At 35.4% G+C, this 24,268-nt stretch overlaps 1 protein-coding gene across 1 annotated transcript in view; it reads left to right on the forward strand.

Moving 5' to 3' along the window:
* GUCY1A2 (guanylate cyclase 1 soluble subunit alpha 2) overlaps positions 1–24,268 on the forward strand; it is a 330,262-nt gene that overhangs the window by 66,750 nt on the left and 239,244 nt on the right. The window contains exon 4 of the mRNA XM_041770456.1: positions 4,421–5,139. Coding sequence (XP_041626390.1) covers positions 4,421–5,139 — 719 coding nt within the window. The remainder of the gene's footprint in view (positions 1–4,420; positions 5,140–24,268) is intronic.

A 24,268-nucleotide genomic window follows, 5' to 3' on the forward strand; every position in this document is an offset into this window, starting at 1 on the left:
TAAGTCTCTCTTCAGACATTATCTCCCTGAGGAGAGAGTCAGACAGTCTTTTCTCTATACCTTCATAGATATTCCTGTGTGCCTCTGTTACAGTCTAATCACATTGTGATAAAATTATCTGTGGAGTCTCATATCAGAAAAGAATGTGTCTGGTTATCTAGGTATCCTTAAACATGGTACAACTATGGCTTTAAAAGCTTGATTATATTATCAAACAGATACTTAGATGAAAGCTTAGTTTCTTTTTTTAAGATTTATTTATTCATGAGACACAGAGAGAAAGAGTGAGAGAGAGGAGAGAGAGCAGAGAGAGAGAGAGAGGGAGAAACAGGCTCCCTGCAGAGAGCCCAATGTGGGATTTGATCCCAGATCCTGGGATAAGGCCCTGAGCTGAAGGCAGACGCTCAACCACTGAGCCACCCAGGAGTCCCAAAAGCTTGGTTTCTACAAATGAAGTCTTAGTATCTATGTGCCAGGCATGATGCTAGAGATGGGTATGCAGACGTAAGTGGGATAATGTCCTTAAGACACATTGTTCTTAAGACATAGTGTGAAGTAGGAAGAGCAGATGAGGGACAGAAGATTCATATCATCAATGAATAGATTATTATATTTTCAGTTAAAGGATGTCACATTTAGGCTATTCATTTCTCTAAAGAGATGAATTAACAGTAATTTAAAATTCTAACTTACTTGTTAATGAAAGCAGATTTATTATAAGTTTTGCCTTTAGAAGAATGTATTCTTCTAGACCCAAATGTCAAGCTGTCATAGTGTCTTCTGTTATGAGAAGATGAGCATTGTCTATATGTTTCAAGTGATTTACTGTTAGTAGGGTGTTGCATCAGTCGTAGGTAGAGCCTTCACCAGTTGTCTGTGCTGAACTACTTTCTCTGTGCTTCCTAAATTTTGATATAAGATTTAAAATGTGTCTTGGCTATTGATTATAGCATATTTGCAAAAGTTACAGTGATCTTTTCCTAGTTCTTACATGTTTCCAACTCAAATAATTTTTTTCTTCTTTCATGATCTTGTACAGTTTAATAATTATGTGAACAAAAATCTTTATTAATCAAGTATTGTGATTTTATATAATTACTATATATAGTATTTGAGTATAATATTCAAAATATTTTAGCTTTACTTTATTAATACAAGTCAGTATAGCATCCTGAGAGGCCTCAGTGTCATCATGAGAATCAACAACCTTGTATCTTAAAGAACAGAAGTGCTTTGTAAGACAGCATGGATTTCTAGCTGATGGTATGCTGTACTGACAGACTAGTTTTTATTTTGTGCCCCTGGTGAATTTGATTGTTATTTTCTGGATGATTTGGGGGGATTCTGTGGAAACAGAATATAAACTTGCTGTATTATGCTTATGTCTATGTTCTTTATTTAATAACTCCAAGGGCATTTTCAATGTTATGGGGAAAAAAGCAAGTTAGAAGAAATTATCTTTTTCTTTTCTGTGCATAAAGACCCTGAGTCCTTTTAAGGTAGAACTCTTTAAAGGATAGAAGTTATTCATAAGACATTTTAGTGGCATATGAAGTTCTGTAGTCCATCAAGTATAGTCAGCTTATAGGAATTTTTACTTATTTTGAATTTAGTTTTAGTTAGACTTTTGTAGTTTAAAAACTTAATAGAAATCAAGGGATTTCTTTTGAACATTGTCTTTGAAGGGATAGACATTGAATTTGTATTAGGACCTTTTAGTTATGCAGTATGGTGATACAGGGATATGGCATAGGAAGACACCTTAGTGAAGGAATTTTCAGACAGTAATCAAACTAAGAAAGCATGGTTTTTAGAAGCCAAGAGAGAAGGGAGATTGAGGAGAATGAGATGATCAGTAGAGTCAAATTAAAAGAAAAACAACAACAACAACAACAAAAAATAAATAAAAAATAAAAGAAAAACAACAGGGGTGCCTGGGTGGCTCAGTGGTTGAGTGTCTGCCTTTGGCACAGGGTGTGATACCGGAGTTCTGGGATCGAGTCCCACATTGGGCTCCTTGTGTGGAGCCTGTTTCTCCCTCTGCCTATGTCTCTACCCCTCTCTTTCTCTCTCTCTCTGTCTCTCATGAATAAATAAATAAATAAAATCTTTAAAAAAACTTCATAAAAAATTAAAGAAAAACAACAAACACGGTTAACTATGGTAGGGATCAAGCAATATGTATTGGCTTACTCCTTTGTAAAAGCAATTTCAATGGAGTAGTTGGAACAGGGACCAAACTGCAGTGAGTGTCATCCACTTTGCTTTTTTTCTTCCATGCTGGAGAACTGGACAGATAAATGCTATTACTATCAGTTTGGGCTGGCATTATTGTTAGTGAAAGCAGTATATGCTGAAGGGCAGTCTTGTACCATGACTGTGTAAGATGCGCCATCATGTTTTTATCTTGGTACGGGATTTTTCTCAGCTTGATTTGTTTATTTATTTATTTATTTATTTATTTATTTATTTATTTTTTAAATTTTTATTTATTTATGATAGTCACACAGAGAGAGAACGAGAGAGAGGCAGAGACACAGGCAGAGGGAGGCAGGCTCCATGCAGCGGGAGCCCGACGTGGGATTCGATCCTGGGTCTCCAGGATCGCGCCCTGGGCCAAAGGCAGGCGCCAAACCGCTGCGCCACCCAGGGATCCCTCTCAGCTTGATTTGAATGTCAGATCTATGAAACTAAAATTACTATGAAATTTTTCTTAATAAAAGGACTCTTTTTTGCTTAGATTTTCTACTGCTTTTCATTTCACATTGATGTTAAGAACTTTTTTGTCAAACTGACTTCTTCATTTGGCTATCACAATGTTTATACTCTATAGTACTCTCACAAAAAATATTTGATGTGTTTTGGCTGTATTTTTCAATAGTGTTGTTGACATTTCATCCCTCATTCATGCATGGGGATAACCCTCCGATTCTCTTCCTATAATGATAGGAATAGCAAACCAAGACTGCTCGGTACTTTAATAGGACACTAGCAAGATGACCACTGTCTTTTCCCAATCTTGCCTTATCTTCAGGATCTCCTTATAAGATGGAGTAGATGAGGCAAGAAAATATGAATACATAAACTTACATGTATTGATTTCAGCCACAGTCAAAGGATAAGTAGTAGAATGACTCCATGTAGAGGTTTCCTTCAGCACACACATTCAGTTCTTATATATGCGCTGTATCCTTCCTCTTTGGACCATAAACTCTCTCCATATTTTTCCTCAGATCATCCTTAAGGGTGGATCTAACTTGATCACATGTGACTGGCTCTAATTTCTACATAATGTATTGTATGTGTGTATGTATGTATGTATGTATTTTTTGTTATAATTCCATTGCTATAATATCGAGTTCCTTTTGCCATGGCATGTGGAAGTATGAATGGAGAAAACAAAGGGTTTTAACTCTTTCTGGTGATATGCCTACTCCACCCTTGGCTAGTCTCATTTTTGTGAGTGAAACAATGTAAATCAGCCCATAGTTCTGTCATTTTACTTCCTTGTTTGGTCTCTCTCTCACTGGGGTCTCACTTAAGTCCTTCTGTTGACACCAGATAATCTGATGCCTTTCCCCATTCAGGTAACCATAAATCCCTCTCTGGTTGGTATTTCCCACTTAACAAATGAATTTTGATAAGTAAGATAGTAATAGTAGATGGGTGTAATAGAGAAACAGTGTTATAGTTGCTTCTAAAAAGTTGCTTTAACTAAGAGGGAAATAATTAAGAAAATCTTATTTGTGTTGATTATAGCAAATGCAGTAGGATATTGAAAAGAAAAATGAGTGGCTAGATGAGCAGCATTTAGAAAGTTTGTGCTATGGGAGTTGAGAGGGGTGAGGCATGAAAAAGCAGAGAACAGAGGATTTCTACAGCAGCAAAACTACTTTGTATGATGTTATAATGGTGGGCACATATAGTAACGCATTTGTCCAAATCCAAGGATGTACAACAATAGGAGTCAACCCTCGTGTTAACTACCCACTCTGGGAGATGACTCTGTGTCATTGTAGGGTGATTGATTGTAAAAAATGTACCACCATAGTGCATGATGACTGATATTGGGGAAAGGGTGAGATTGTGTGTTTGCTGGGAGAGGTTCTGTGGAAAATATCCTTACTTTTTCCTCAATTTTGCTGTGAATCTAAAACTGCTCTAAAAAATAAAGTCTATTTAAAAACAAACAGAAATATTAAAAGAATTTTATGCTCACTAACACCTTAGAAGCTTCTAGAAGATGAATTGAAATTTGCTTTCTCTGATTCAAAATGAATTAATCTCTTTGGGAATATGTGGGTCAAAGGGAAGTATTTACCTCACTCACTAGTTACCTCATTTGATAAGCATTTTTAAAAGCTATAAATATGATGATTTTATGTTACTTCCCTAACATCTCCTTCCCATTTACCTCTAGGCTTGAAGTTTGAGGAAATTCAAGAAAGATTTGGAGAGGAGTTCTTTAATATATGCTTTGATGAGAATGAGAGAGTCCTTCGAGCTGTGGGTGGCACGTTGCAGGACTTTTTTAATGGCTTTGATGCTTTGTTGGAACACATTAGAACTTCTTTTGGAAAACAGGCCACTCTGGAGTCACCATCATTCCTATGCAAAGAGCTCCCTGAAGGAACTCTAGTGCTCCACTACTTCCACCCTCACCATGTCGTGGGGTTTGCTATGCCAGGGATGATTAAGGCCGCTGGCAAGAAGATCTACCGGCTGGACCTGCAAGTGGAACAGGTTGCCAGTGAGAAACTGTGCTCTGATGGCTCAAACCCAGGCAATTGTAGCTGTCTTACCTTCCTCATCAAAGAATGTGAAAATACCACCATCACAAAGAACCTTGCACAGGGCACCTCCCATGTCCCTGCGGACCTCAGAATCAGCATCAGCACCTTCTGCAGAGCCTTCCCTTTCCACTTGATGTTTGACCCCCACATGTCAGTCCTGCAGCTGGGGGAGGGCCTCCGGAAGCAGCTGCGGTGTGACACTCACAAAGTGCTCAAGTTCGAGGACTGCTTCGAGATAGTGTCTCCCAGGGTGAATGCCACCTTTGAGAGGGTCCTCCTGCGGCTGTCCACCCCGTTTGTGATCAGGACCAAGCCCGAGGCTTCTGGCACTGAAAATAAAGACAAGGTAAATGGCCAGGGGCTTGAGCTGGGTGATGGGAACTGAAAGGAGTGCATAATTATTTCAGTAAATTACATGCTGGCTGTACTTGTAATTATTTAGGCAAGAGAGCTCAAAGTGCCATTTAGGAAATCACTGGTCCCTGGATGTATGTAAAAAGATTTGGCCTTATTCCCAGCCATTTTGCATAGTGTCTGCCTTTTCCATTAATTTATTTCAGCGTGTAAAAAGAAGACGCTTATTAATACCAGCCATAGTAATTACAAAAATGATAGGACTCGCTAGAAACCTGATACTGTAAACCCATGAATATTTCCACCAGTTGAAGTCAAACTACAAGAGAAATAGTAGGACTGAATCCCACACTGTGGGGCCCACTTGCCTCCTCCTAAAATAAATATGGGTGAAAAGCTAGCTCCGCTATGACTGTGCTCTGCTCTAAACTTCATATCTAGGAACATCTGGTTCACATCCTATTTTTGTCCCAGTTTGCAGAATAATACGTTTTCTAAAAGTTGGATAATTAAGTGACAATCTCAGTGCTTCTTTTCTAAATACATTTTAGTATTGAAACAGACTCCTTCCTTCATAACATGCTCACTGCTTGGAGAACTCAGTGAACACGAGGAATTATTGTGAATTTCTTTGAATCCCTTTTTGGAAAATCTGGGTGATAAATTACAAAGAAATGAAAAACTAAAAGCTGAATCTTATGTTAGTTTACACGAACATGTTCCCTTAGGTAAAAAAAATTTCCTTTAGGAGAAATCAACATTAAAATAATAAAATGTAAAGAAAATACAGTATTTTAAAATATAATAATAATAATATAGATGATATTCTTCCAAGTAAACATTTGAATGTACATGTGTTCAGCTTCCAGTAGAGATTTTCAGTATTTTATATGAGGAAAATAAAGTTCTTAATAGGCAATTCGGCTTGTTCCCAAGCATTTTGAGGAAAGCTGTGGCTTTTTGAAATAAACAGGCTGCTCTGGGCTAAAGGAAGAGATGATTAAAAACTCAATGAATGAATAATCACATATTCTGGAACACCTGCCATAATAAGTAAACAAGATACTAACCTGAAAGCAGAGCCAAAGACATTTTTGAGGATTTTATATAGTGTTCATTTTAGAACTGATTTTTATAATTTTGAAATTCAATGGAAAAGTTTTCAACAAAATGCTTAGAAATAGGAAAGGATGCCCATTTATTCAGGATGACTGGGTCCTGTGATTTATCATTTTTCATCACTTAAATTCAGTGATTTCAAAATGTCTAAGAATAAATCTGAAATTCCAGCTTGGCACATTTGGTTATTTTAGTCTGAATGAATTGGTTTTTTTTCTATGTGATTGCGTATGTTTTAAGTAATATTTTTCACATGTGCACATTTTATATATATTTATATGTTCAGTGATGGCTATTCATTTTTGAAACTGTTTAGAAAAGAGGAAACTTGTTAAATATGTGTTTTTGCCCATACTTATAGTTGATTTAAAATTGGAATTATTCTATCTTTTAAGTTTAGAGAATATTAAAGCTGTTGGTTCTGTTTTACAGAAGTGAAGTGTTTGGCTAGAAGGGTTTGAGCAGTTTTGGCCTTTGAAATCGAAATTAATATTTTTGAAAATGTGCCTGAAGTGGAATATGTTATTATCCATGTTAATTGGTCTATACATTTTGTAGATTTGAGAAAAATTAATTCAGTTTAAAGTGAGTACTTCAGATTTTTCTCCCTATATTTCATCTGGCTTGTATTTCTATTTAATTTGTATACCAGGGTAAAGAATAGGCATAATGAAATGATGACTCAAATGTCAAGGCCCCCTGCCAATTCCAGTAATAAGGCACTGTGCTCATTGAGAAGATGCAGTTATAACTTAAACATGGCAGTGACAGCTTAAAAAGAAAGCAATGGGCAGGATTTGTAATTAGAATAAGGATAGTAATCCTCTCATCCTTATTTTTACCTTTCTGTTTGTTCACCTGGGTTTGCCACGGTGGGACATTTGGGAAACCACTGTTGGACCAGATTGGAACTGGGCAATAAAGTTAGGGCATGAAGTCTCAGCCAGATGAATAACATTTTTTAATTACTGCGTTTCCAAATTCTAAATTTGTATTTTCTGAACACATGGAAAGAAGAAGGAAAAATGAAGGTTAAAAATTATGACTCTGTTAATAAATTTGACCTTGATATTCATATTTTCCCCATAATAGCTCTTCTTTTTAATAAGGAACTCCATGTTGTCTGAAGTTTCTAATTTTCTAAAATTCCAGTTTTTTACTGGGTCTTAATAAGAAAGTATTATTTTTTAAATAGTTTAGGTTATTCCTTTGTCTAAAAATGAAGGCTTTAGTGATAATTTAACTCTTTTGGCTATGCACTTCATACCAATGAACCACGACTCCTGTGGTCCAAAAACAAGAAAGAAAAAAGAAAACCAAGAGCTAATCATGCAGCTGAATGACAGTAAATTACTTGCAGAATGAATTGTAATGCTTTTGCTAAATCACGATCTTTGGCATTTTGTGACATCAGTCATTGGTTGACAATATGACTAGAGGTAGAACATGATTGTGAGCAATTTGGTGATATATGAATGAAACAGGAAGCCATCGTCCTAGTTCCAGAGAATTTGCATCTTGATTGTGCATAATGAGTTACAAAGACTTAAGGGTTGGTTACCAGAAGGGAGAATGTCACTGAGAAACATCTGATGCAGTAATTGGTGGCAGGCTTCAATTTAACAGAGTTTTGAGGTCAGAAGGGACCCTTGCAGATGGACCAACCAAGCTTTGAGTCCCATTATATGGCTCCCTTTGCATCTTTTAAATAATCATCCGTTACTTATATAGTCTTCTCTCTCTCTCTCTCTCTCTCTTTTCTTTTCCTCCCAGATGACATTCCTGTGTTTTTTATCTTTCCTTAAAAGCTCAACTTCTTTTCATCATCTTTCCTTTTCACATATCAAGCATTACATATACATGAATTAGTTCGTTATTAAAAAAGAACAGATTCAGCACTGGGAAATAATGGTGAATTATGAATGTATTTTAATTTGTGTTGTGCATCTTTATGTCATTCTTATCTAACTGTTGTGAGAATTTGAAAGTTTATCAATCACCTAAATCTTTGGAGGCATTATGGTGAATTTAAGAGGAAATTTGTTGCAATCCGATGTGCAGTTTGGGGGTTCTCATCTAGTCATATAAACCTAATATTGACATAGACTCCAAAGCCTTGTTGTGTGGAGGGAGCTGTGTTTGTTAATGGGGCTCTTAGAAAGTGGAGAAGTGGCACAGAGCTTCCTTCTCTGTGCTGGAGGCTGATGGTGTGTGGGGGAAGTGGCAGCAGCCTAGGGGAGGGGTGTCTCTACAACTGTGATTTTAGCCAAGTCCCTCTAATCTGAGCCTCAGATGAATTCATCTGGAAAGTAGGAAACCTAGATGAATAATTACTATTTTTACTCCTTACAAGTCATCTTTAACATGTGTAAATTTATAGGAAGTCATTTGGTCATGAAACTTTGTCATCTCTTTGATTCAGTGAATTCAGGTGCATTTCAAAGAGAAGCAGAGGAGGGCAGCCCGGGTGGCTCAGCGGTTTAGCGCTGCCTTCAGCCCAGGGTGTGATCCTGGGTACCCGGGATCGAGTCCCACATCGGGCTCCAGCATGGAGCCTGCTTCTCCCTCTGCCTGTGTCTCTGCCTGTCTCTCCCTCATGTATTCTCATGAATAAATAAATAAAATCTCTTAAAATTAAAACAAAACAAAACAAAACAAAAACAAAGAGAAGCAGAGGGGACTCTGACTTTTCAACCATGAAGAGCTCATCCTATTATCAGGACTAAGTTAAAGTAATTCTCTGACAGCTTAGGCTGCCTACCTCAAACACCATTTGTGAAAATTAAATGACAATCCCTGTAGCATTTTTCTATCTACAGCCCCAGCGTCCATCACTGAGTAAATGTTGGTTACTATTACTTCTACCACTATTATTGTTCTTGTTCTTCTGCACTTGTGACCTTCTTTCTATCTGTTCTCCTCCTCACTTACAGCCTTCGAGAAGAAAGCACTGGACAGCATAGCTTTAATAATTTTAATGAAATACCAAGCCTACCTAACATCTTCCTAAAATATGACTTAGGGATTTGCTTTTTCTTTATAGACTATTATTGTTTTAAAATCCCTGGTCTCCTTTTCAGATTCACTAAAGTTTGGAATCAAGCCTTCTTTTCCTGTATCTACTAATATCTATTATGTGCACGTGCTATATAGCACTTTGCTATGCCAGTGGGTTCCAAAATAAGATGGACTGGTTCACTTAGGTACAACCTGAAATAGCAGTGGATTTGAGAAACAATAAACAACATTGAGTTCTTTTGACATTTTTTCTTAGTAACAACACTTCAAAGAACTTTAATAACATTGTGGAAGGAGTCCAGCTTTTGAAATACATCATCCCTACAATAGAGCAGTGGCCTCGTTCACCTTTGTTCTCAGGGTGGGAACTGGGAAAAAGCATTAATGACAACACATTTCTTGGTCAGTCCCTAGAAATATTGTCACATTTATCTTCTTAATTAGAAGCAGCAAAACAAATGCTGGGAAATAATTTTCAGAGGATAAAGGAGGATAAAAGAGTAAATCTCTGATTTACTATGGTCAGATCAGTTTCCAAACTAGTCCTTTCTCTTCCCTAGACAGGTGCCCATCTTCTTCTGACATGATGATTGAAAAGTCGAAAATATTTTTATTAATCTTACCATAGCACAATGACACCATTGAAAGATGGATTTCACCTGGCTGTCAAGAATACATATTTGACTTCAACAAAAATTTAATTTAACCTGGGAAAATGTGAGCATTTCTCCTCTGTTCAAGTAAAAACATTCTGTTAGAGAATTTCAAATATTGAACAATAATTTTAGTGATGGACAAAATGCCATTAGGGCTTTCTCTATAAATTAGCATTATAGAACATAGACATAGCTTCATTCAAAATTATCTGGAGTTTTCTTTGTTCTTGTAATTACAAATGAGAGCTTTACTTTTTGGAGTTTTTCTTGTTTTGGTGTTTTTGTTTGTTTTGATTTTTACCTCTGCAACAGCTCCCAGACCATAAAACTGCCTTTTAAAGGTTGGAGAAATTCAGATGCAGATGCAAGTGTTTCCTGAGGTTCATTCTGGCTCTTTCACTTTAAAAAACAATGCCTATAATGTTAAAATCCCAGTATAGTGCTATGTTACTGTATAATAACTGACAAGGTGGATGTTACATGGTGAATTATATATTCCCTACAGTGATCTTCAAGCTTTAAGTGCCCATTTTACCATATTTTAATTTTGTCAGCAGGAAAGATTGCACCCCTGTACTTAAAAAGGAAGTCCTCCTACCAAAGATTAGACATCGTTGAGTTCTAGTGTGGTACATTCTGGGTGGGGAGGATTGGTCCTTTTAGTTACAAAGGGTTCCAAATCTTTCTTTAACTGCTCCTTTGGTTTTTAACTTAGAATCATTTTGTTTTAGCTGGTAGCTTTTTTCTCAGTAAATTAAAAGCTGAAGAGCTGTTTTGAATTCATTACCTACCTCCTCATTTTTAATGGTGCTCTCTTTATTAACATTAAAGTTTTTCATAAGTATACAGTGCAATAATTTTTACTAAGCGTATATAATTGTGCAACTATCACAACAATACAGTTTTAGAACACTTTATCACCCTCCAAAGTTTCCTGGCTCACTTCAATGTCCATCTTTGCTTTGGCTCCTGACCCCAGGCAACCATCGGCCTATTTGCGTCTGCATGTATTTGTCTTTTTTTTATATGAATCTTTTTTTTAAAGATTTTATTTATTTATTCATGACACACACACACACACACACACACACACACACACACAGAGGCAGAGACACAGGTAGAGAGAGAAGCAGGGTCCATGCAGGGAACCCGATGCGGGACTCGATCCCGGATCTCCAGGATCACACCCTGGGCGGGCTAAACTGCTGAACCACCCAGGGATCCCCTGTATTTGTCTTTTGTAGCCATTTCTCAAAAATGTAATCATACAAACATGTAGTCTTTTTTTTTTTTCGTCTTGCTGTTTTTGATAAGGTTTATCCATGTCGTCACATGTATGAATAACTTGTTCATTTTCAGTACAGTGTTCCATTGCACAAGAATACGACAGTTTTTTTTTTTAACCCATTTACCAGCTGATGGACACTAGATTGTTTTCAGATTTTGGCTGTTATGAATAATGTTGCCATGAACATTTGCATATAAGTGTTTGTGTTGGTTATATTTCTATTTCTCCTAGGCTGATTCCTAGCAGATGGATTGCTGTGTCATGTGCTAAGTATATGTTTAACCCTTTAAAGGAACTGTCATGCTGTTGAAAAAAGAGGCTATGCCATTTCACGTTTGACCAGCATAAGTGGATTCAAGTTTCTTCACGTTCTCACCAACACCAAGTATTGGCATTCTTTTTGATTATGACCATCCCAGTAGATGTAATTTTTTTAAAAAAGATTTTATTTATTTATTCATGAGAGACAGAGAGAGGCAGAGACACAGTCAGAGGGAGAAGCCAACTTACTGTGGAGAGCCCGATGTGGGACTTGATCCCCAGGACCAGGATCATGCCCTGAGTCAAAGGCAGACGCTCAGCCACTGAGCCACCAGGCATCCCAAGGTAGATGTAATGTTGTATCTTAGATTTTAATTTATGTTTCTTCAATGACTAATGATGTTAAGCATCTTTTCTCTGCTTATTAGCCATTAGTACATTTCTTTGGTTAAATGTCTAATCAAATGTTTTTCTCATATCCGTGTTGTCTTCTCACTGAATGGTATTGTTTGTTAAAAAATATTCATTCTTGATATTATATTGACTTCAAAAGTAACTATCTTTTGAAACACAAAGGTACTGTGATGGTACCATTATTTTCTTTTATGAAGCATACTTTTAGTCTGATAGCTAACAAATCTTTGTGTAACTCAAGGCCACAGGGATTTCCCCCTTTGTTTTCTTCTAGGTATTTTATAATTTTAACTCTTAGATTTGTGATTCATTTTGAAGTGTATTTTGTGTGTGCCATGGACGAAGTTTTTGTTTTTATTTTTTAATTTTTTTGTACATAGACATCTACTTGTCTCAGCACAGTTCTTGAGAAAACTGTGTTTTCACCACTGAATTGCCTTTGCCACTTTGTCAAAAATCAATTGACTATACATTTTTTCTAGCTTTTCTGTTAATCCATTTTTAAAAAATATCTAACCATATGGTGACAACAGTGTTTTGATTACTGTACCCAAATAAGTTTTGCAGTTGGGTATTTTAAGTCTTTTAAGTTTGCTCTTTTTCAAAAATTTTGGACTACTCTTGGTCTTTTGTTTTTCCCCATAAATTTTAGGATACACTTGACAATTTCTAAAACAGCTTCTAGGATTTTCATAAGGATTACATTGAATTTGTAGGTTTATTTAGAAAGAATAGCTGTCTTAAAATATTGAGTCTTACATTCCATGAAGATATCTCTCTCAGATAATTTAGATCTTCTTTAATTTTTGTCAACAAAGGTTTTTTTATTATTATTTTTTTTATTTTAAAGAGACCACACAAGTGACTGAAGGGAGGGAGAGAGCCTCAAGCAGACTCCATGCTAAGGGGGAAACCTGATGTGGGGCTTCATCCCAGAACCCTGAGATCATGACCTGAGCCAAAATCAGGAGCCTGACTTAACTGACTGAGCTGTCAAGTGCCCTGGTCAACAAAGGTTTTACAGTTTGAGGTGTATAGATCTTAGACTTTTTTGTTTTGTTTTGTTTTTCTTTCTTGATATAGCACAGAGAATGTTTTTAAATTTTATTTTTATTAATAGATAGAAATACAAATTATTTTTGTATATTAATCTTGAGTCCTATGGCCTTGGTAATTAAATTCAGAATAGTTTAATATTGTGGAATAGAAAAAATGCTGTTTTTAGGGGGTTGATTCTCTAGGATTTCTTACATCAGAGGTCATATAGTCTGAAAGTTGAGATAGTTGTTCTTATGTTTTTTAATTTACCTTTGTTTCCCTCCTTCCCTGTGTCCCTCCCTTCCCCTTACCTCTCTTTCTCTCTCTCTCTCTCTCTCTCTCCTTATCTATTACACTGGCTAGAACCTTTGGTACAGTGTTAAATAGGAGTGGTGGTAGTGGACGTCTTTGCCTTTTTCTGAAGTTAAAAAAAAACATTTAATCTTTTACCATAGGTGTGATGTTAGCTGTAGGTTATTTATGTTCTTAATCAGATTGAGAAAATTACTTTCTGTTCCTACTTTTTTCAGACTTTTTATTAAGAAATAGATGTTACATGTGTCCAGTCTATTTTATCTATCTATTGAAAGATCTTATGGCTTTGCCCTTAGTTCTCTTATATTAACGATTTACAGATGTTGAACTAAAAATAAAATAAATCTTGGGATAAATCCCACTTGGTCATGCTTATGTGTTATAAACCTTTTTAGATGTTGCTGAATTTGGTTTGCTAATATTTTGTTAGGGATTTTTGCATCTTTGTTCATGAGAGCTTTTGGTCTGTAGAATTTTTCATTTCTTTTAAAATTTTTCTTGTGATATCTTTGGCTTCAGAGAATGAGTTGGTAAGAGTTTATTCTTTCTCTTTTTCTGAAAGACTTTGTGTAGGATTGTTACCATTTTTTTTCTTTGAATGTTTGATAAATAGTTACTGTTTGTATGGTATATCTTTTTTTATCTTTTTACTTTCAACTTGGTGTTTGTCTTTGAAGGTGTTTCTTACAGAAGGTGTTTCTCACTTTTTTATATGGTCTGATAATCTCTGCCTTTTGACTGGATTGTAGTATATTCACATTTAATGTAATTGTTGACTTGGTTTGAATTATATTTACCATTTTATTTGTTTTCACTGTATCTCATGTCTTTTTGTTTCCTGTTCCTCTTTGAATAATTCTTTTGTATTAAGTGAATATTTTTAGCATGACATTTTATTTCCTTATTGATTTTACAAATACATTTCTAAAGTTATTTTATTAGTGGTTGTTCTAGAGATTGTATTTTAGTTTATCACAATCTCTTTCAAATTAATACCACCCTACTATTGGTAGACAGTTTTGTTTTTGTATAGCTCCATTCCTCCTCCCCCACAACCTTTTGTAGTATATTTATATGTTATAAACCTAGTTATGTATAATAATTATGATTATGTATAATAATTGTAGCCATATATTTGTTTTTTTAAAGGAGTTAGGAAAAGAAAGGAAAAATATATTCCAGTGTGTTATATACCCTTTTTAAAAATTTTTATTTAAATTCCAGTTAATTAACATATAGTGTAATATTAGTTTCAGGTGTACAATTTAGTTATTCATCAGTTACATATATCACCCGGTGCTCATCACAACAAGTGCTCTCCTTAATCCCCACCCCCTATTTCACCCATCCTCCTACACACCTCCCTGATGGTATTAGTTTGTTCTCTATACTTAAGAGTCTGTTTCTTGGTTTGCCTCTCTCTCTTTTCTTTTCCCTATGCTTGTTTGTTTTGTTTAAGTTCCACATATGAATGAAATCGTATGATTTTTGTCTTTCTCTAACTATTTCACTTAGCATAATACTCTCTAGCTCCATCTGTGTCATTGCACATGGCAAGATTTCATCCTTTTTTATGGCCAAGTAATATTCCATTGTGTACATATACCATATCATCTTCAGTTTTGATTATTTGGTCTTAGAATATTTTTTATGATTTTATTTATTTATTCATGAGAGACACACAGAGAGAGGCAGAGACATAGGCAGAGGGAGAAGCTGGCTACCTACAGAGAGCCTGATGCGGGATTTGATCCTAGGACACCGGAATGATGCCTGAGCTGAAGGCAGGTACTCAATCACTGAGCCACTCAGGCCTCCATGGTTGTAGAATTCTTGGTTGACAGTACTCTTTTTCAAGCAGTTTGGATATTTGGTTCAGCATCTTTTGCCCTCTGTTGTTTCTAATGAAAAATTAGTCACAAATTGTATTATTCTTCCTTTGTATTTTTAGCAAGGACATACAGCACATGGCTATTAACAGAGTGAGTGGTCTTAGAGGTTGAAGATATTGATTGGGAAGATAAGACCTCACTGTGATCTGCTACTGGAATCTTTTTAAATTCTTTTATTATAAAATAATTTATACTTTGAAATTGCAGAAAATGCAGAACATAATGAAAAAAACTGTTTTTATTAGTACTTTGAAATATCCACTAACATTTTGATTTACCTATTTTTCCCTATAAAACTCATTATTTATATAGTTGTAGATAATTGGATTAAAATTGTTTTTCTGTTTAAAGAGTAATCTGTGCCAATTTAGTCTTTACATTTTTTTTTTTTGGATTGGCTTTAGTAATGCAGTTATTTTTTTGTGTGTCATATTTTCTGGTAACTCAGCAGCAGTCTAATATATTTCGGCACATCTACTAATCCTCTCTATGTTAATTCCTGTGTAATTGTCTAGTACAATTTTTAATGTACGGCATGTAAAAAGTAGTTATGGAGAAACTTTTGCTCAGGAACTTCTGTTCTGTACAAATGTAAGTTTAAGCTTTATAAGTCAGCACTATTTGCATATTTTGGTATATCCTTCTCTCATACTTTGTCTTTTTTATTCATAGCATTGGTTGAGATGACAGGTGTATCTCTGAGTTGTTTTTGTCTGCTTTTATGGTAATGGAACCATGAGGCAGGTATGTGCCTTTGGACTTCCTTTTTCACTCTGAGAAGCAACCAAATTGGAAATTGGTGGGGCAGTGGAGTACTCTAAGGTCGTTAGACAAACATTATTGACATGTTAGTATTGTTATAACAACACCACAGGATGTGTCGCCTAAGAAAACATACAACAGTTGTAGCAAACTTCATCCTGTATTCATCAAAAGAGGACACCAGAGCTTGCCCGGTTACTCTGTTACCCGTGTGGTGCTAAGGTAGTTTGGCCAGTTCTGATAACTGCTCTGTTTTCCTGAAAATATCAGAGGTATGACAACACAATATACTAGATTTTCTTAACTCCTTTAGAAACATTACATCTTTGTTCTTCAAGGATTCTGATATTTGTTATAATTGAGTTCCAGCACACCAATCACATCTTACTTCTTGATTGTGATAGCAACCTGTAAGTAGTTCTTTAAGCTATAGTGTCTTTCTTTTTTTCAGGTGGATTTTATGATAGTGTCTAATTGTTTTGATTCTGATGGAAAGAGTCAGCTTTACCTGTGTCTTGATTGGGCATCTTCCTTGAGAAAGCACAGAATGGGTGTTGAGAGGCAGTATTATGTGTGATTAAGAATGTAGTCTCTGGAGCAGAACTTCCTGAGTTCAAACACTGTCTCTCATTTACCAGCTTGATGACCTTGAGCACCTTAACTTTTGAACATTTGGTTTTCTTGCCAGCCTCATGGCCTGTGGGCCTCTCTTGTCCTCTCCTATTTTCCTTGCAACACCTATCAGATTCTTCTGATGTCTACTAATAAGTTTACTATTTGTTTCCATTTTACTAACAAACGTACTTAACATTTCCTTAACGGCTTTCTGTGTTTTTAAATCTTGGTTTTGATTAAGCCCTATTCCCCTGTTCTTAAAGTTGAATGTTATTTATTCTTAATGTGGTTTAATATTTTAAAAGTATATGTGTTTGTATGTGTGTGTATTTTCATTAAAATCACTCAAAACAATACCTGGGATACTGAAAGATATTAAATGCCTTGCATGAAAATATTCATGAGAAAGATGTGGAAACTCTTCAAATATTTGAATAACTATCAAATAGAAGAAGGATACTATTTATTCTATTTAACTTCAGAAGGCAAAACCAAGATCAAACTATAGATTATAAGGAAGTAGATTTGGTTTAGGATTAAGAGGAACTTTCCAACAATTAGATACATTTAAAACAGAGTGAGTTGCCTTGTGAGATGGCTACGCAATACTTGGGAATTCCAAAATATCAAGATATCTGATAACATCTTAAAGATATTTTATAGAAGATTCAGAGAGGGAACCCCAAAATCTTCATAGGTAAATAATGCCACATTATTTTTATAATGCTATTTTAGGAAATAAGAGAAGTACTTGTCGCTCTCTTTTTGTCTATCAGTAACACCAGATGACATTTTCTGTGCTTAACATTTGACAGGTGGCACCATGCTAAGTTTAATTTTTTTAATTTTTAAAATTTGAGTATAGTAGACACACAATATTACATTAGTTTCAGGTGTACGGCATGATGATTTGATAAGCTTGAACATAACCCTAGTTCACCACAAGGGTAGCTACCATTTAATTGAACTCTGCATTCCCATCCAGTCCTTTTGCCTCCTCCCCACCTCTCTGATGACTGAGAGTTTGGTCTCAGGGCTTTATAGGTCTGTTTCTGCTTTATGTTTGTTGATGCATTTGTTTTTGTTTCTTTAGATCTCACATATGAGTGAAATCATGCAGTTTTCTCAGTCTGACTTATTGCACTTAGTAAGAGTAGTACGTAACTTAGAGACTTTCTGTGCTATTAGGGTCAACTTTGATACCATTTTGTTTTCATTGTAGATGTGATTTCACCTGAAAAACTTATGAATTTGTGAAATTGGTGGTATTGTAAAAGCTTAATTCTATTTATCAGTCCTTGTTCTTTTAAAATGAGTACATGATGTCTTGCAAAATTCAACTCACTAGAGTATCTTTGAAATGCCACCTATATTTGGGTTCTGAGTTTAGCAGCCAGTTTCCACTCCTCAAAATGCAATGAAAATTCAATTTCTCTGACCTATTATGGATAGTAAAACATCGTAAAAGCTGCCTTTACAACATTTTCAACTTACAGGGGTATTTATAAGAAAGTTATTTATTTATGTTTTTAGTATCTATGAAATTGAACCCTTAGGAAATCTTGAAATACTAAATAAGTCATTAGGATATAAGTCTTTAATAAGTTTTATTGAGACTTATTTAGTTATTAGAAAATCACAATTTTCAAGTTCAAGTGTATTCATGTTTAGACTCTGATTTCTTCTTAGGTTGATCTATTTCTATAATACTTGAAAAATATGATGGAGAACCCTTGGTCATATTTGACAGTGTTTCCTTATTTTGTGAGAGAAGGAATAGAGTTCACCACGTCATGTTTTTCTGAAAAGAATCAAAGTATTTCTGTTTGAATCACATGATTGTCTTGGTTCATTTTTACTTTTCCTTTAAAGCAGCATATGTGTTTTTCATGGAAGTTAAGAGGAGTCAAAATCTAATCTCAGCTCCAGAGACAGGCAGATAAAGAAAATTCATCCCTAAACTCTCCCTCGAAGGAGAGGTCCGGAGCTGTATCATGTTAGGCAGAGGTATCTGTGATGTTGTTGGTGGTGAATATCAAGAACGCTTATGGCAACATATATAACTCCTTAAAGGGTTGAGATTTTTAAGTTTTGTGTTTCAAAATAGTGAGAGAATGAATGGAATAATTCTCTATTGATCATTGAACACTGGCTTCAGAAGTTCTTCCACTTTAGTAATGATGTCATGGAACCTATCTCCATCTACATATACAGAGAATTTGTACTAGAATTTATAGTGTCTTGCATTTCCATATTTTCTAATTTAGGTGCTACTAGAAATGCAATACACGTTCCTCTAATACTAGAATTTCAGTAAACAAGAGCTAGAAAGAAATTTTTATAAGCCTTTTACACTGAAAGGATTCTGTGCTACTTAGATGCATTTCCTAGGTAGGTTATACGTTATTCTAATCTTAGGATCTTTCCAACTAGTTGTGATAACTATTTTCAGTGGTTTAACTACCATTCAACTCTTCTTTGTAGTTTTTTTCATACTAAGTTTATTATTCTGTGAAATAATTTACATGTTATTTTATACATAATGTTTACATTTTACATAAACTCAAAAGGAAAGTGTTGTGAAGTTAGAGTCCTTATTTATTACACCCCCTTATTTACAGATAGAAATAGTATCTAATAAATTATTTACAGGTTTTGTTTTTTGTTGCTATATAACCATTTTGATATATGGGACTAAGTATTTCATAGATTTTACTTGTCTGTCAGTTTTTTTCATCTGTAATTAGATACTTTAAAATTTTATTTTATTGTCATAAGAGCATTTAACATAAGATGTACTCTCTAAGAGATTTTTAAGTGTATGATACACTATTGTTAACCACAGGTCAATATTGTGCAGTAGATCTCTAGGACTTATTCCTCCTGCATTACTGAAGCTTTATTCCCATGGCTGTCTCCTCCCCCCTTTATTTTCTTTAAGATTTTATTTATTTATTAATTAGAGACACACAGAGAGAGAGGCAGAAACACAGGTAGAGACACAGGCAGAGGGAGAAGCAGGCTCCATGCAGGGAGCTTGACATGGGACTTGACCCTGGGTCTCCAGAATGATGCCCCAGGCTGAAGGCAGTGCTAAACTGCTGAGCCACCTGGGATGCCTTGGCTGTGTCTTTTTAAACTTGAACCCATATTACTAAATTACAGAAGAGGAAGAATAGCTTTATCTATATGAGAAAAAGGATTCCAGTGTTCTGTTCCTGATAAGAATCATTGGACACTATAAAAATGTGTTTGATTTTCTTAAAGAACATTATCCTGAAGACTTTACATTTAGTTTGGTCTCTTTGCCCAGACATCTCTTTGAAGAGAACTGCTGTTCTGCAGTGTGACCTCGTGAGTACTGCCAATATTCAATTTATATGGCTGCTTCTCACCGCTATCATATAACAATTTAAAGCAATTTAATTTAAAAAATGTGTGTTGAGCGTCTTCTTAAAGTCTAAATATAGAGTTTATGTACATCTGCTTTGTTTCCCTTAACCCCTAATTTGATAATTCCAAGGAGAAGAAATTATTAAGTGGGTCTGGTATGAAATGTTTTTTATAATTTGAACAAGGGTCTGATCTCATGTTTCCTGGAGCAAAAAATTTCTCACAAATTTTGAAATGCTTTTGTTATGTGTACAAAAATTGACTCTATTTTATTATTTTGCTGTTTTTACCCTAATTATTCTTCAGTCATAATGCCTAAAATACATTTATTTTTATCTATTATAGTATCAAAGGTATGAAGATTTTGTGGGTTAACTTTTGGTTATATTCCCTTCACTCTCTATCTTAACAGTAATTGCTATCACCAAAATTGATGGTTTATTTCAAATTGTTAAGTTTATTTTATTTGAGATACTCCATTCCCCAATTTGATCTATCTCCTTTTTCATTATTTGTGTTCTGTATTTGTGTTGGTTTTCTTGGTTTACCATATCTGGGTTAACTATGACACTATTTTACATATTGTAAGTTTGAGTCTCTTTTTCAAAAGCACACTTTATGATTAAGAAGAAGCCTTATAAAAAAAAAAAAAAAAAAAAAAAAAAGAAGAAGCCTTATAGTATTGATCACACAGATGCCAAAAAGTCACTTATTAGTTGGACTATTGATTTATTTATGAACTATTATTTGTGATAATGTAGAAGATATTCATCTTCGTTTTTAGTATAAAAAGTCAAAAATTATTCACCTTGTAAAAACTAGGGTAGAACATTATCTATTTATTTTTTCCACTAGAATTAATCAAACATTAAAAGAATATATTTTTATTTACTTAAAGTGAGGCCTAGAGCTCCTATACCTTTTATTCTTTTGGAACTAAGGATAATTTACAGTGGGTCTCATACCACTCAGTATAGAATTGGCTCACAGTAGGAGAGACAAGAATGTACTCTAAAATTCTATCACTGATAGTGCAGATATGACACAAGTTTTGTATAGCAGTTATTGTGAGAGAGAACATAGTAGGGGGAGTAGCAGAGGGTAGAGGGAGAAGCAGACTCCCCACTGAGCAGGAGCCTAATACAGGGCTCCATCCCAGGACCCTGAAATCATGACCTGAGCTGAAGGCAAATGCTTAACTGACTAAGCCACCTAGACACCCCAGTTATTGTGAAGGATAATGAAATTAATTGAAGTTTAAAACTAATATGAAGTTCTTTAAAATTAGTGACCTCCAGTTTCTGGTCAAAAATCTTACTATATGGAAAAAAAAACACAACATGATCTTTGCGACTAAACCTTTTAAAAATTTCTTCAGGATTTTAATGTACTTTGGGAAAACAGCTCGTAATAGCCTGATGGGTTACCATCATAGTTCCTTGCTACCCTTTTGAGGACGAGGATTATGATGGCAGCAATAATGTGACATAGCGCGAGCTCACAACCAGGCCCTCTTCTCAACATTTACTGTGTATGATCCCATTTAGTTCGTATAACAACCCTGTGAGGTAGGTACAGTTACTAAGGATCACTTTATAGACAAGAAAAGTGAGGTATAAAGATTCTAAAACTTTGCTGAGGTTCTAGAGGTAGTTAGTCATTGGCAAAGCCAGTATTTGAACCCAGCAGTTGGGCTCCAGAGGCTCTACTACAATGCATGGCCTTGAATGAACTTCATCTGTGAATTCTGCTGAAGGCATATCAAATAGCAGATTTTTTTGGAGCATTTATTGCAAAAGGGATTGTTACAGGCACTTATAAGGTTCCTATTTTCAGAAATCAACTTGGGAAATAAGATAAATATTTGTGAAGGTCATGATTAATACAAAAGATATAAAGAAGTTCTTGACTAACCTAATGTCAGAGTGAGCTTATAATGCTTTCTTTGAGAGAAGCTGTCTTTTTAAATATCACATTTAGGTAATTCTTTTTATTGTCCTATAAGCACAACTGTAAACCATAACAAAGTAATTACATTATATTATTTTGTGGTATGAGCAAACTTTGTGCTAATTTAAGTTTCTTTCTTATCTGTTACAAAATGATACAGGAAATTCTAATACTATCTTGATGGCTTTACATGATATCCTTAAAATCTTAAGTCCATCATTCTCTCTGTATTATTACATAATTCTCCTTCATCGTCTTTAATATTTCTTTAAAAAAACAAACAAACAAACATTTATTTATTTATTTATTTATTTATTTATTTATTTATTCATGAGAGACAAACAGAGAGAAAGAGGCAAAGACATAGGCAGAGGGAGAAGCAGGCTTTTCGTAGGAGCCTGATGTGGGATTTGATCCCAGATCCCAGGATCATGACCTGAGCTTAAGGCAGCCACCCAACCACTGAGCCACACTGGTGTCCCGTCTAGCATGTTTCTATAATGGGTATTACAAATTTTGACCTCAAGTCCCTTGTCATGTTTATTTCCCACCTTCCTTTATCATTACTACCTGTACCTATTCGGTCACGGTTCAATGCAAGAACGTTCAGTGAACATTTTACTTCAATTCAAGCCCACGGGAATACACATCCCTTAAGGGAGTTCCAGCCCTTAAGGACTCTTTTATTGCCATATTATATATTTTTATTGTTATTTTGTTTTTATTGTTATATTTTATTTTTTGTTCCTGTGTTTCTTTCATTAAGTTATGAGCGTAAGAATACAAACTCTAGGGCAGCCCAGGTCGCTCAGTGGTTTAGCGCCAGCCTTCAGCCCAGGGCCTGGTCCTGGAGACCTGGGATCGAGTCCCATGTCAGGCTCCCTGCTTGGAGCCTGCTTCTCCCTCTGCCTGTGTCTCTGCCTCTCTCTCTCTCTCTCTCTCTCTCTCTGTGTCTCTCATGAATAAATAAAATAAAAAATATTAGAAAAGAAAAGAATACAAACTCTAACTTCTTCATCTGTATTTCTTCAGTACCTTGTACAGTGCCTGGCCTAAAACAGGCATGCAATCATCGATCAAATGAATAAACTCACAGAGACTCCATCCTTTATTAGGAGGGCACACGTAAAACCATATCATGAATAAACCTCAGTTCAAATTTTTCTTTCACTTGAGCGTTTTAAAGAGGGCAGGTATGTGTTAGCGTTATTTTGTCGTGGAAGAAATGAGGGGCACATGATAGAAATGACTTACCATATGCTCTGGTAATCTTGGAATCTTTTCCATGAGGAAGGCTGCCTGTGCCAAAGCTAATTGTTCAGGGTGTGAAGGGCATAGCACTTTTTGAACTTTTATAGGACAAATAATTTTTTTTTTTTGGAGTTGCTGTGTGCCTGATGACAAGATTCTCATTGGAAAAAGAAATGAACTGCTTTCTTAAATTCAGTAACTGCATTCTTGAGACCGTCCTTTTCCCAGTTGCCAGCTTGTGCTCAATGTTAAGGACACGGTGATGAAGAAGCCGTCTGTTGTTAATGAATTTCCATCCTGGAGAAGGGAAAGACCAAATACATTGTGGTAAATGTACGTTGTGGTAGTCCTTAATGAAAGGGGTTTGTTAGTCTGACTTGTCACAAACGGTTACTGTTAGTCTGACTTGTCACAAACAGTTACTGTTTGTGGTGCTACTATGAGTAAAGCCTTGGACTAGATGCTTTATCTCTATGGTTTCATTTAATTGTTCCAACAGCCCTACAAGGTCAAACCACTATTCCCATTTTACAGATAAGAAAATAGATCATGTGAATATTATTTTGTGAGATCATTGAAGACTGCACAATATGTTCTTTATAGAAAAATTGGAGAAGGAAATTGGAAATACAAGAAGGATGTGCTAATACTAGTCAAGGAGGAGTCCTGGAGGATTTATATTCTTGGGGCACCTGGGTGGCTCAGTCAGTTAAGTGTCTGACTCTTGGCTTCAACTCAGGTCATGATCTCATGGGTCATGAAATTGAGCCCCACATTGGGCTCTGCACTTAGCCAGGAGTCTGCTTGAAGTTTCTATCCCTCTGCCCCTTCTCCCACTTGTGCATGCTCTCTTTCTTTCTAAAATAAGTAAATAAATAAATCTTTAAAAAAAGAAAGAATATTCTTAATAAAAGAGTGGCAATTTTACACCAGAATTCCTCTAGTCTTTTAATCATCTTCAAAGCCATGTTTGAATCACATTTTGTCTTGAGGAACACATTTCTGGCACAAATTCCTGGGAATATGAAGAAAGGCCCTCATAGAATGTTCCAGTTGGCTGGAAGTATGGAAACATCTGAGGGATTTTTCTCGTCAGGTCCAGAAGGAACAGAAATCATAGTGCAAGTTCTGGACTTGGAGCATTTCAGG

This window comes from Vulpes lagopus, chromosome 10, assembly GCF_018345385.1.
Source record: "Vulpes lagopus strain Blue_001 chromosome 10, ASM1834538v1, whole genome shotgun sequence".
In the NCBI taxonomy this organism is placed as follows: domain Eukaryota; kingdom Metazoa; phylum Chordata; class Mammalia; order Carnivora; family Canidae; genus Vulpes; species Vulpes lagopus.